The 14,859-nt window shown below is 37.9% G+C and overlaps 1 protein-coding gene across 5 annotated transcripts in view; it reads left to right on the forward strand.

The window, feature by feature from the left end:
• The window catches only part of JAKMIP1 (janus kinase and microtubule interacting protein 1), a 178,211-nt gene that overhangs the window by 106,711 nt on the left and 56,641 nt on the right, over window positions 1-14,859 (forward strand). For all 5 annotated transcript variants that reach the window (XM_076335917.1, XM_076335913.1, XM_076335915.1 and 2 more), the window contains 3 exons: window positions 1,825-1,971; window positions 2,581-2,721; window positions 5,902-5,961. In XM_076335917.1, coding sequence (XP_076192032.1) covers window positions 1,825-1,971; window positions 2,581-2,721; window positions 5,902-5,961 — 348 coding nt within the window. The remainder of the gene's footprint in view (window positions 1-1,824; window positions 1,972-2,580; window positions 2,722-5,901; window positions 5,962-14,859) is intronic.

The raw sequence follows: 14,859 nt of genomic DNA on the forward strand, positions 1-14,859 counted from the left end.
AAAAGAAAGGATATGACACAAATTTTAAGAATGAATTTTATTAGCCTGCATCGCTACTTACTTGCTTGTACTGAGGTTAATGGTAAAACTCCCATTGACTGCAATGGGAGGTGAGTTTTAACAAAAGGAATTTTTACATGTCCTCTTATAATGCCCTAATTCTAGTGGCAGAGGAAAAGATTTTTCATTGTAATCAGATGGAATTTTTTCCTCATGCAACCTATGTATCTGATTCTAAAATAATGCTGTTATGTATGGTGAGGGCAGAAGGGGAGGGCACTCTTGCCACGTGTCAGTCCTATAGGTGAGTGAAGCATTGACATCTTCCTCCTTGCTTTGTCAGACTTAGCTCTTCCTGTTGAGATATGAAGGCTTTGCTTTATGATAAAAGGACTTAATTTAGTTATGACATCTCAGTGATTATCAGAAGAACTAGTTTTTGAAATCTTCTTGTCCAGCATCTTGGCTGAATCTAAATTGGTGAAGTCAATTGAAAAATGCTAGACTAAAATTGGATGAATTGAGAACATAATCTTTTTCTTTAAACTTTTCCTCTTTAAATAGCTGTATAGTCTAAACTGCCCTTTCATATGACAAAAATTGATTCCTCGTTAACAACGTAAGTTTCTTGGGGTAAGAAGAACATGCGTTTTAGCCTGGGTGCAGTTCACCATTTTTCCTACTTTGCCTAGGTGCTGAGTGTTTGTTGTTTTGTTCCCCCTCCCCCCGCCCCCCGCCTTTTACTGCTACAGTTGCTTTTCTCTGCTCTGTACTCTCAAGAACATCTTGCCTTTTTTCAAGATTGCATTATATAAAGACAAGATAATTCAGCCTCCTAATCCTTTCTGCGGACATATGTCATTCAAAACATCCCTGAAGAATGCTGAAGTACTGCAACATCTATCCTTCAGTGTCCCTCTAGATGGAGGGCATGTACAACGCGGTGAAATACTCTTCTTGATGCTTGACCTAGAGGCATAAGAAATGTATTTTGGAAAAGATATGGAGAAGGTTTTGTCCTATTGTGAGACAATATTACATAAAACCAGTAATATCAGTAAGCTTGTATGATTAAGCACTGTGAAAAATAATTTTCTTCTGAGAATGAAAGAGAAAACCAATACTCAGTGAAATTATCTCAGGAGAAAGATTATCTTTTTCTCATTTCCAGTTAAAGCTCAGTAAATTGAAACATCTTTTGATTGGAAAAAATAGATTTTTTACAAACAAAACAGCTCAAGGATTAATGAAATAGAAAGAGTGAAATATTGAATACACACAAATGCACGAAAGGGCAGTAATTTGCTTCACATAATTGTCTAACATCATAAAACCACAGGAACAAAATTGAGGAGCTTGAAAATGTCAGCAGAATGCTGAGATTGAATCTGTGCCCTCTGGCTGACTTTCTCATTGCTCTAATTACACATTAGGTATAGGGTTTTTAAAGTAGAGTAGGAAGAGTTTATTCCTACTAAGGGATAGTGAAAACGACTACCCTAGAGACCTAGTTGCTCACAAGAAGCTTATATACAACAAGATTAGTTTATCAAGAAATCACTTTTATGGAGCATCATAAGTGTTTTCCAAGAGCAAAATCCAGTGACCAGATCTAGTGTTTTTGTAGATTGTACAAAAATACTATTTCTTATTTGTTTGGACTCCTGTAGCTCTTAGTTCAGCAGTAGTCTGTATCAGATGCCACTTAACAAAAGAACTAAGCTTTCTGAATGAAGGAAGAAGGCAAGTAAAAACACACGTATTTCTTCTTTCCTACAAGTATAAACTAAAGCACAGCTAACTTTGTTCCTTTGCCATTTGCAGCTGAAACGTTCTCGGGAGACAGAAAGTCAGCTGAAGCCTTTGGTAGAAAAAAATAAAAGGATGAGCAAAAAAAATGATGATATGTTGCAATGTATCCAGAGAATGGAAGAGAAAATAAAAAATCTATCAAGGGAAAATGTAGAATTGGTAAGTAATCATCTCTGACATCATGTTATTAGAACACATTACACACGGTTACTTTTGAGGTGGAAGTGCTTGTAAGGCTTTTGCTCTAATACAGCCGTTTCAGAGTCTTAAATTCAGCCAATGCAACTGAATATTCATGCTCTAAATTCAGAGTGGCATGTGCTTTGTGTTGTATCAATTCACGCTGATTAAGGGAAAGGATCACAGATAGATAAAGTGTGTTTGGAGGCTATGAAAGTGTATGACTAAAAATCAGCTTTAAAAAATGCTGCTTTTATGATTAGAAGTCAGAACTGAGTTTGAGTGCATGTGCCAAAGGCTCTACTATGTTAGATAATTGAGTTCACTTGTCTGCTAATTTTGTCCTAGACTATGTTCTTTGAGTCTGTTTTAAAATATCTTATGTGAGATATTAACACTGAGGCATACAGAATGTGTAATATTTTTTTTGTTGAAAGAGGCCTTATGTTGTAGTAGAGTCTGCACTGACGAGTCCAAAGAATTCTTGATTACTACATCATACATGAGAATTTTCCTCCTCTTACAGCAAGACACTTTAAAACGTCATTTATGTTTGGGTTTTTTTCAATTTTATTTTAATTTTTGTAGAAAGAGAAGTTATCTGCACAACCAGCACTGAAGAGGCACACATCTTTGAATGATCTCAGCAACACACGGGAGGAACAAGAAATTGAATTCCTTAGACTGCAAGTCAAAGAACAGCAGCATGTTATTGATGATCTCACAGTGGTAATGCTTATGACTGGTATACATACTTGCATGCACACACATCTATAGGCAAGCTAAAGATCTGAGAGCAGTATTTTAACTCCAGCTGTAGTAGTGATACAGAAATAGTTCTTTGGCATTGAAGGGTTTTTGTTATTTCTCAGGTAGTGAATGAATTTCTTTGGAATGTGTATGAATCTTTGTATTACAAAATATTTACCTGTTACGAGCTGCTTGTGAAAAGAAGTGCATCAGTCCATCCACCTTACTTGCAAAATTGGCCGTCAACAACTGAGGAACTTGAGGAAAGGACACGTTCCAAAACTTATCGACTGAAACGTGTTGGATGTAGACCCTGGTGCAAACCCAACCACTCCCCTGACCTAGAAGTTCTCCTAAAAGAAAGGAACATGCAGGATGGCATTAATTTCACCTAACTAAGCATCTCTGAGCTGGCCACACTAGCTGTCTTTATAACAAATGGAGAGAAATATGCATGGTTCATCTAACCAAAAGTAGCAGCATAGTTTAAGATTAGAATTGCACAGCTGCTACCTTCTGACTGTGAAGCCTACTTAAAATGATGCTCATAGATGTTTGCACTGTTTGATCAGGACTCTTGAGTTATGTTAGTGGTGTCTAGTGCTATTTAATGCAACTTATGATACACCCTTCTGGTGCTGGCAGAAATGATATATCATTTCTGAGAGACCCCCGCCCTTCTAGAGCAGCATCTGGAACTCAGGCAGACTCAGAGCATCTCGAGTGGCACTACTGACTGCTACAAAATGGGAAAACGAATTTAAGGTCATTCTGTATAAATAGAAAATTAAACAATTGGATACAGCATTGAAAATAAATATAGAAGATCCAAAAAGATAAAACAACAAGATGTGTTATTGCTCTGTCTGGAACATTGTCTCTATTATTGGCAGTTCCTCTGAGATTTTGACCCAGGATTTCTCTCTATAATCAGTGCCAAAGATTGATGTCTGCGTGCATTCTCCAGTGTTACAAGCAGTAGGATGTTATTCAGACACTATGATGTAGGGTCTGACTCACAAAGCAATGCTGCTTTACCTTCCAAATACAACTGTACAGACAGGGACTATGACATGGTATTAAATTCCCAGTATATGGCAGATACAACCTCACTTATATTTCAGTGTAAAGTGGGTATGAAAGGACTCTCTTTTTACCCTCTCAGACAGTAACCCGAGGAAATATATTGTATCCTGACTTCGGTCAAATAGTATTGTGTTTAGTGTGAAAGTAAAATAAATAAATATTTTAAAATATGGTTTCATTTTGGCTTTGTTTCCTATTTACAGATACTTTTCCACTCGCAGAAATAAGTTAAATTGTTAACTAGGATACTGCTTTGGTTGGCAGTACAAACTAATTGATGCTTTGCCTTCGATATGAATGCAGTGGAATTCTGCACTTCCATTATGCTTTTTAGCTATCTTTTCTGGCTCAAAGCACACCTCTACACAATATAAATGTATCATAATTATCAAGAATGACCCACATGTCACATACCTGATTAATACAAAATTCATCAGCTTACCTCCAGCTGAGACCAATATGATACACAGAAATAAGAACGATAGTCTTAAGCATTAGGGTTCTCTGAATTGATTAACGTTGTCAGTTGTAGGATATCTTTGATGCTGTTGAAGCCATATCAACTTGAGCTCTCCCACAGCAGTGGTGTTCTGGTCAGGACTTAAAAAGAAAGCTGTCAAGATAAACTCAGATGATTGCAAAAGATGCTAGTGATTCAGCAAATGGTGTTTTTTAATTGGCATTATTATTGTTCTGGTAGCTTGATGTATTATTGAGACAGTAAATTAAGCAGTCTTCTTACAAACAAGGTTAGAAACAGGAAGGAGTGGGGGATTTTGGAAGTGTTTGTTCATTCTGCACTGAAGTGAGAGGAAAGTCCAACTGTTTGGACACCTGCTTGGGATGCAGGAGACCCAGGTTAAAGCAGGGACTGTGCCTTAACCAGGTACCTGAGGAGGGAGCATTTTTCTCCAACACTATGAAATTCATCTACGTGGTTTCAGGTTTAGCTTAATATATTATATTATTCTGCAGCTTGAAATACCCGCTCCATTCTACCTTGGCAATCATTACTTTTCCTTATTTTGAAAACCACATATATTAAAGGTGCTATATAAGTTGTTGTGCTTTTCTGAATTATTTCGTATTTTCCAAAACTTCATTCCTGGAACAATGTGCTGATAAAGATGAATTATTTTATTCTGATTTCCCCTGGGAGCTTCCTGTTTCTCTAGTTTCTGAACTGAATGTAAAGCAAATAACTCTGAATACAATAATACCATGCAGTGAGCAATAACTGCTAGAGAAGCACTTGGAACTGCTATCATTCTTTTAAAAATAGAGGTGCTGCAAACAAAGATGCAGAGCTAAGGAAAGAATCAGGAAAACGGCAAGGAGACAGATCACCTGCCTCCTGTGTTGGGTTTTTTTTTTGCTTGCTCCTTTGCATTTTTTACCTTCTCTTCCTCCTCTTCTCCTTTGGAATTCAAGGCAGTATTCTTGGGCTTAAATGTTCATAAACCCTGCATTTTTCCAGTTATAACCTCCTCCTGTTACGATATAGTTAATTGTGATCTTGTTCCAAAGCCATGGTAGAAAAAAGACACCGGCTAAGTTGGCACAGACTGAGCGCCTTTGGATTTGAGACTTTTGCCCTACAAGGATGTCACATGTAACACTATATCTACATACGCATGCTTGTAAATCGGAGTATGCCTGATATAATGACTTGTCATTACTAAGGCTGGACTCATTTTTAGCTACCGACCTGCTTCTTCAGGATGCTTGAACACTGGAGTGAGAATGTGAATTCTGTTTCCATAGTGAGCTTCTTGGTAAAAGAGTCAAAAGAACTGTCAGAAATCTGTGCCCAGTATTTAACAAAGCCTTTTCTTGCCAACTTCCCATCAAGCGTGTAAAGTATATGGCTGAAGGTTTGTTTGCTAAAGGGATAAAGTTGCAGTACAGCGTGGTGTTATATCAACATGGTGTTATTCAAAAAAGATAAAGACATTGTCTTTGTGTTAGCTTTACCATAGGCTTTAAGAAAATTTTAATGATATTTCTTTGTGTTAGACATATCTAAATATTTTTTAAAAGAAACCCATACCAAAATGTTCTCTTTCCTTCTAGGAAAGGGAACGGTTATTACGGTCTAAAAAACAGAAGAGGAAAAGTCTGAAGCCTCCAAAGGTGAGCAAACCTTCGGTTTCCGTGCATTTCCATTGTTGTGAACAGTGCTTGTTTCAAATATTGCCTGAAATTAGAGCTCTACTTAAATTAATGGTAAAATTTCATATAATTCTCCTGTTTTTTCTAATGAGTGCTTATTCACTTTTTCTTAGGATAAATCAGGAGCTGCAAGTTTTGTAATGCACACAAGTGTTGTTTTGGTTTTTGTTTTAAATAAACAATATAATTACATGTTTAGCCATTGTGGCCTAAATATTCAAGTGGCTTGAGGCCTGATGATATAATGACTCAAAACAACTACCATTTCATAGGACAAATACTCAGTCCTTTTTAAAGAAAATACACCCTTTAAACTACTCGTACCAAGTTACTGCTTAATCGCAATTGAAAACTAACTCATGCTAGGGATGTTATTGAAATGATATTTCTGTATGTGATACATAAATAGGAAAAAGATTCCAACTGTTTTTCTCTAGTAACTATTTTGCTCTATAACGCAAAGTACAACAGAAAAATTTAGATTGTAGAAACAGAAAAGTTTTGCTTCAGAGTGTACATTTAATGTTTATTGTGACATCTGCTTAAAGTAATTAATTTGCTGAATAATGGTTTTTTGTGAAGTTGAACATTAGCAGCCTGGAACTTGTGAGGGGAGGAGAATGGGGTGAGAGGGAGAAAATAGCAGTGAAGAGTGGAGAGATGATTATCATCTGTATGATAGCTTAAGATACATTCTGTCATAAATGGGTGCTTGTTGTCATTGTGTTCTGCATAGTATATTCTTGGTGACCTCCAGGTGGTGCTTTTTTATTGCTCTGCATTCTGTAATACCTGTATTACAGAAAGATTTATCCTTTGGGATTCTCTGTTTCAGCGGTAATTTCTTCAAATTATGCTTCTAATAATGATGTATCTTTTACATATGAAGAAAGAAAAATTCAGAACAATAAATCTTGCATACATTTTTCTATTATGTAATGGAAGGCTGATAGACTCCAAATATATTTACAGTAGCCCTGAAGCATTCTTTCTTGGTGTAGTATACCTGGAAGTTTGTGTGTTGAGAGCGAGTTTAAAAACAGAACATAAAATTAAATATATATATACACACATGTAACTAATACTATAATTTTTGTAGTCCTCTTTAATGATAAGCCCTTACCCTATTTTAAATTAATTGTGTAAGATCTTTTGCTAAATTGTAAAGTTCCTAATGAAACAAAACTAGTTAATTTTTTAGGAGTTGATAACTAGTGATGCTAATTTCTGTAGGCTGAAAATTCCATAATTATTCATTTATGTCTTAAAAATGTTCTGTGTTAATAGAACTTCAGCTGACCTAGACTCTGTACCCTTTCCTTTTACCTATTTTCTCTTGAGCAAGCTGCTGCTTTTGTGGTATCCTCTTCTTTTCCTTATTGACCAAAGCAAGAGTTGAACAACATGAGGGTTGGAGAAAATGTGCATGATACCATTAAAAGATTTGTGGCAGTGCTAATTCTTCATGTGGTAAGAGTACTATAATTGGGGGACTTCGGCAGAGATTACTGCAGGCGTTGTGTGCATAAGCAGCAGAGTTAGTAGGGGTTTGCTTCTTATTTATGATATGATAGATACATCAGAAAGAACAAATCAATCAGTAGCACACATAACTCCCACTAGTTATTCCATCTCCTGTCTGTTAGCTCTTCGGTGCCCATATGAAATTGGCCATCTGAAATTTTATTTGATGCTCTCTCCTCAAAGGAAAAGCAGGACTATTAAACAAAAACAAGTGCAAAAGAGAGGGAAAGTTGTGAGAGAAGAGTGAATGGGATTTGCGGTGTGTTGACCCTGGCTGGATGCCAGGTGCCCACCAAAGCCGCTCTATCACTCCCCTCCTCAGCTGGACAGCAGGGAGAAAAATACGACGAAAGGCTCGTGGGTCGAGAGAAGGACAGGGAGAGATCACTCACCAGTTACTGTCACAGGCAAAACAGACTCGACTTGGGGAAATTAGTTTAATTTATTACCAATCAAATCAGAGTAGGATAATGAGAAATAAAACCAAATCCTACAACACCTTCCCCCCACCCCTCCCTTCTTCCTGGGCTCAACTTCACTCCCGATTTTCTCCACCTCCTCTGCCCCAGCGGCGCAGGGGGACGGGGAATGGGGGTTGCGGTCAGTTCATCACACGTTGTCTCTGCCGCTCCTTCCTCCTCAGGGGGAGGACTCCTCACGCTCTTCCCCTGCTCCAGCATGGAGTCCCTCCCACGGGAGACAGTCCTCCACAAAATTCTCCAGCGTGAGTCCTTCCCACGGGCTGCAGTTCTTCACGATCTGCTCCAGCGTGGGTCCTTTCCACAGGGTGCAGTCCTTCAGGAACAGACTGCTCCAGCGTGGGTCCCCCATGGGGTCACAAGTCCTGCCAGCAAACCTGCTCCAGTGTGGGCTCCTCTCTCCATGGGTCCACAAGTCCTGCCAGGAGCCTGCTCCAGTGCAGGCTTCCCACGGGGTCACAGCCTTCAGGCATCCACCTGCTCCAGCGTGGGGTCCTCCACAGGCTGCAGGTGGATATCTGCTCCACCATTAACCTCCATGGGCTGCAGGGGGACAGCCTGCCTCACCATGGTCTTCACCACAGGCTGCAGGGGAACCTCTGCTCTGGCGCCTGGAGCACCTCCTCCCCCTCCTTCTTCACTGACCTTGGTGTCTGCAGGGTTGTTTCTCTCACATATCTCCCTCCTCTCTCCGGCTGCAGTTGCTGCTGTGCAGTTTTTTCTCCCTTCTTAAATATTTTATCCCAGAGGAGCTACCACCATCGCTGACAGGCTCAGCCTTGGCCAACGATGGGTCTGTCTTGGAGCCAGCTGGCATTGGCTCTATTGGACATGGGAGAAGCTTCTAGCAGCTTTTCACAGAAGCCACCCCTGTAGCCCCTCTGCTACCGAAACCCTGCCACATAAACCCAATACTATACTAGTTATACTATATATACTAGACTAGTTATTATATAACTATATATGTAGTTTCTAAATGAGCTAATTCCTTAAGGAAGGAAAGAAGTCATCAGTAATATATTTATTAATGTCCTATTACCTGCCATCGTATTAACGTGTAGGCTATTCACATGTATATGCAGTGTTGACTTGGAGTTTAAACACCATTGATGTTAGCTTCTAAAAATCCAATCCTGGCATACAGGCTGGTTTCCTTCCAGGTCACCTGTGTGGTCCTGTGAGAATCAAAATCCTCAAAGGGAGCTGTTTTTCCCACAGTTTTCCAGCAGTTTTTTATTTGAACAATCTATGTAGAATGGACTGCTTACCCAGATGAGCTGTTGGGATTGTACCATCTTCGTCCTCTCTGTTTTTACAGCCTGTCTGCTGTGGTTTAACCCAGCAGGCAGCTAACCACCGCACAGCCGCTCGCTCACTCCTCCCCCCTGCCAGTGGGATAGGGGAGAGAATCAGGAAAAAAAAAAGTAAAATTCATGGGTTGAGGTAAAGACAGTTTAATAGGACAGAAAAGGAGGGGAAGATAATAATAATAATAATAATAATAATAATAATAATAATAATAATAATAATAATAATGATAAAAGATTATACAAAGTAAGCGATGCACAGTGCAATTGCTCACCACCTGCTGACTGATGCCCAGCCAGTCCCCGAGCAGCGGCCCCCCCGGCCAGCTTTCCCCAGTTTATGTACTGAGCATGACGTCACATGGTATGGAATGTCCCTTTGGCCAGTTTGGGTCAGCTGTCCTGGCTGTGCCCCCTCCCAGCTTCTTGTGCACCTCCAGCCTTCTCAGTCGGTAGAGCATGGGAAGCTGAAAAGTCCTTGACTAGTGTAAGCATTACCTAGCAACAACTAAAACATCGGTGTGTTATCAACATTGTTCTCATACTAAGTCCAAAACACAGCACTGTACCAGCTACTAGGAAGAAAATTAACTCTATCCCAGCCAAAACCAGGACACTGTCTCAGGAATCCAGATGAAAATGGTAGAATTCATCTAACCAAACATTTGCAGTGCTTGGTTAGATGTCATTAATGGAGGTGAGATATAGACATCTCACTCTGGACAGAGTGGTAACATTAAGTGGTGATTGTTCTCCTCTGGAAGTAGGTATCTAAATAGGCCATATGATTTTTGTCCTAAAATTGCCTATTTCTCTGCATGGACTATAAAGGCAGTCTAAGATGAGTTGCTTTATATATAGACATGTACAGTGCAAGTGTATTTCTGTCTATGATCTGTGCAAGATTTTTATATCATACAGATTGTAACCTATATATAATAGTAGAAGAAATTATGGGTGTATCTGTCCTAACCAGCCACTCAGAAGGAGAAATTACTGACGTAAATCTTTGGCTTTGCTTTTGAAGATTTATTAAATGTAAAATTAGCATTAACACACTGAATTACCAAGTTTGGCTGTTGCAGCTGTATCTTTTTCCAGCTGTGTCCCACTTCCCTTGACAAAGTGAAAAAGGAAATAACTGGTGAGAATTAGGTTTCATGAAAGTGGTCAGATAAGCTCAGACTAGAAGGTATAGAAAGGTTCCTTTTTTGTTCTAATAAACAGGAACTCGGTGCACAGGGTGAAGACTTACACTCATCTACTGTTGCAGCTTCTCCTAAATGGGTACTTTTATACTCCAGCTTCCTTAATTTTCAAGGTACTCTGACTGGACAGTGTCCGTGTTTGTTTTCTAATATGAGTATTTTCCTCACAGTGATTCCTGTTAGCTAGAACAGAATCCATGGCATGCCTTTCTCCATCTTTAAGATAGCTTGTGTGAATGATCTGTCAGGCTAGTCCAGTAGCCTTTATAGCCCGATTGTGTCTAAATAACATTAGTTCAGCTGAGAAGCTTTTGAAAATACCAAGGATTTAATTTTATTTTTTTTTTACAATTAGATGTCTGTGTTATTTCTGGAGCTCTGTAGCTGCACTAGGTTACTGTTGCTAGTGTAGCTTTATCTGAGCACTCTTTTAATTACCAAGGGGCACAGGAGTCCATAGAACAGCGCTGGCAACCGGCTTGGGTTCCCCAAGGAAAGGAGCAGTGTAGTGGGGTAGGGCTTTATAATCTCTCTGGTTGCAAGGTGTTTAAAGGAGTAATATAAGGACTCTGTATAGTCAAGTACTGTAGGATAGTTTTCTCTGAAGTGAAGCAGCCTGAGCTGATAGAGGTTGTTGGGGTTTTTTTTATGTTAACATGCCATTGGGCTTGTGAGGAAAAAGATGTACCGGAGGTGAATCTTCTTTTGCTGTTTAAAGCATGCTTTTTTCCAGGTGTTGTTTTCTTTTTCTTTCCCCGCCCCCCCCCCCCCCCCCCCAATTTTGGTAGTGAAATAACCGAGAAACTCCAGAAACAGTATTTTGGGGGGTTTGTTTATTTTTGACACGTAGAATGGAGTTACAGTGATTCCATGATTGATGGAGTCACGCATTTGAAAATAAGGCATAATTGCCCAGTTTGTTTGGAAAGTGCAGGACTCTACGGATTTGTTTCTTTATTTAAACTTTAGTAAATAAACTGTATTTGTGATAGTGGAAAGCCTGCACACTGGTGTGATGGAGTTCATGTTTCTTGTTTTATATTTTTCTTTTTTTATCTGCCTCTGTGCTTTGGTGTGCCTGTATTTTTCTGGCTGCCAAGAAATGACATATAAGCATGAAGGTAAGAAGTTACTGATTAGCTCATCTGATTGCATTACAAGGAAATTAATCTTGGATCATTTTCATCATGTTAGATTAATTACTTGAAAATGAGATATTTTAATGTAAAGTGAAACTACTTTAGCAACAGAGAAATCAGATTATTTATGTGTAAGTATACCTAATCCAAACCATTAAAATATGTGGGTATCTTGAAATTTGCGTACAATATGATCTATGTGTCACTACTGATTTATAACATTCTAAACTTTGATGTTTACGGAGCATCATATTTCAGTAGAAGTGTTGATACTTGAGTTATAAAGACCTAATGCATAATTTTACTTTAAAATTATGTGAAAACATCAATATAAATCCACATGAAAAATACTTGCTATTAAATGCATCGCAGTATTCAGTGGAAATTAGAATTGAAACCAGAAATTTTCAGCAATTGACATGACTATTTTCTCAATTATGAAGTTATGATTTAGAAGTAACAAATGTACAAATCAATATAAAAGAATCTTTAAGTTGTTAATTGAAAATGCTCCCATTTTTAAGAAAAGTTTGAATAAAACTTGAATGAAAATAGTGTATAGTTGCGAAAATCCAGTAAGTATTGTACATGCTTGTATATACTTTTGAAAAAACATTATGATTCAGCTTTTGAGCTATACGTGGAATCTCCCTGGGAGTCAGTGTATTTATTTATGCCTTATTATGTATTATAGTGTTTATCAACAAACTTTGTATGAATCAGATGTCTTTTTTTCTTTTTTTTTTCTCTACAGCTGTTCCCTTATCAGTTAATTTGTTCTGGTTTTGCTGTGAATCACTTCTTGAAGCTAGTTGCTTCAAATACTAAATGATCAACAATAAAAACAGCTATTTTGTAATTGTGTCATGAAGAAATTCATACACATGTGATTAATATACAGTGGTTAAATACCTTATCTCTGTTTGTTTGTCTTCTAGCCTTCCTTACAACTTGAGGGGAGCACCATTTGTTTAGCCCTGTTTTCAACTCCCAAAATTTACTTCTAGCATTACTGTTGGATGATTGTAGGCTGCAACCAGTATTCAGTGTGGGAGAAATGCTGGTTGGGCCATGTCCCAAGGACTAATTACACCTCAGTTTTTGTGGTAAACCTTTGTACTTACGAGAGAGGAGTCTGAAATGTTTGTAATTTGAGTGTGAGAGAACACATTGGCTTCTGGATAAGTCTTTATATTTCTAGAATAGAGCTTAAACCAGTTCCTCATTTCCTTTGTTGTGTTGAGTAGGACAGAACGGTGAACAAACTGGTGTAGCATGTGAATGCTGGAGGAAAGAATTAAATTATCCCAGGGAAGTGTTTGTCTTAAGCGCCTTAGAGATAGCTCTCTAAGGATCACAGTGCTTCCTTAACTGCGTAATGTGTCTTTACAGACACAGGTTTTAGTACTATAACTGCACTCCTTTTCTTTACTTGTGAATATACTAAGTAGCAAGTCTAGGGGTCTAGTAGCTTGCAAAAGGAAGGTTGTTCAAAAGCTCTTTGCCTTCTGTGCTGCATCATATTTATCTGTATGGATAAGGGTAACCATGATGTATTTGGAAAAGATGTGGCTTTTGGGGAGCTTCTTTTGAGTGCATAAACATCCTTGCAGAAGGAGATTTTAGTAGAACCAGTTAATTTAAAAATGCAGTCTGAATGATTTTTTAATTTTTTTTTTGAAGGGCTCGTCTTAAGTGAAGCAATTAAGTGGTTCGGAACAGGGTCTTGAAGCTGTCTTTGGTAGTTTGAGTGGGATTAGCTGTACTGTGAAACTATGATGGAGTTGTTTAGCTGCTGAGCGATGAGATTGAGACCTGGTGGACCGTGGTAACCAGGGCTGCAGGCTGTAAATGGAGTGCATGGTGTCAGGCATGCAGGCATCAAGTCACACCTACGAGCTGGATTTTATGGTACCACTTAATTCAGGATAGAGAATTTTGGCTGTTGATGACAGCTGTGCTGAGCCAAAAGAATATATTAATCATTATGGGCCTTTGTGAGAAAGTGAAGACAGTACTTTGTAGACATACTGGAAGAATGTATAAAGTTAGATAAGTCTAGAAGACTGCAGTGAAAGGTAAACCTTTGGAATTCATCATGAGATAGGGCATTATAGACAAAATAAAACCTTTCAATATCTTGAATGAAACTGATAACTCCCAATTCCATTCACTTAGCCAGTTTGGCTTTGCTGAGTTCTAAGATGTCTGATGTTCTGAATTAATAACAACTGATAATTTTTTTCATTCTTTAGGCTTTTCTAATGAACAGAGCTTTTATCTCCTCACATGCATTTTAAAACAAAAAACCAAACTGTGACATCAGGATCTGTGATTCAGCATCAAGCAGTGCAAAAAAAAATGGAGACAAATAGACAGATTTTTCTTCATCTTCTTAGAGTCACCTCTCTCCACTAGCCTCCCTGTCTAGAATGCTTCATAACCTGACTCCATTTTTCCAGCAACACCTTTTTTTTTTTCTTTTCTTAATTTTCCTGCTTCTCTGAGTTTGTGTTGGGTTATTAGAACACTTGTATGGTGTAAAAAGTTAGGCTTTCTGTTGATTAATAACCATTAATTTTTGTTATTGTTATTTTGGAAGGGAAAATACTTGAAAAACTTTTTCTAGTTAAATGTTTAAGCAACTTTTTTTTTTGTAGCAGCAGAATTTTCTGTGGAAATTTGCTGCTTTCTGAGCATATGTTAGGAAACTGATGGAAAGGGGGCTCTTAAAATGGTGAAAGAATTATTGCAGTTGTGATGTTTTATATAAAACATCACATTTTTCACAATGAACGTAGTACTATTTATTTCCATTGGCTACTCATTTTCTCTAGTTTTCTGTAAGCATGCATTTAATTGATTACATTGTGTAAAATTTTTAAAATCTGCATTGAAATGCTGTTTTTCCCAGTTTTTTTGGTTAGTCATAATATTGGAGCGAACTTTTGAAAAAATTGAGAATTATGGTATTGGAAAAATAAATGGAAAGCAGCAATTTATACTTTTAAGTAGGATTTTGCAAAATAGATATTATAAATTAATCTTTTTTTTTCTTTTTTAAAATTAGTATGAATGACAAAATTTTTTCCACATTGTTCTTCAGAATATTTTTTCCCTTTTGGTTCTACATCTTATATGTTACATCGTACCGAGTTACTTTCTTCTGAATAGATATTGGATTCCTCTACTGTAAATCTTG

Source organism: Aptenodytes patagonicus, chromosome 4 (assembly GCF_965638725.1).
Source record: "Aptenodytes patagonicus chromosome 4, bAptPat1.pri.cur, whole genome shotgun sequence".
NCBI lineage: Eukaryota > Metazoa > Chordata > Aves > Sphenisciformes > Spheniscidae > Aptenodytes > Aptenodytes patagonicus.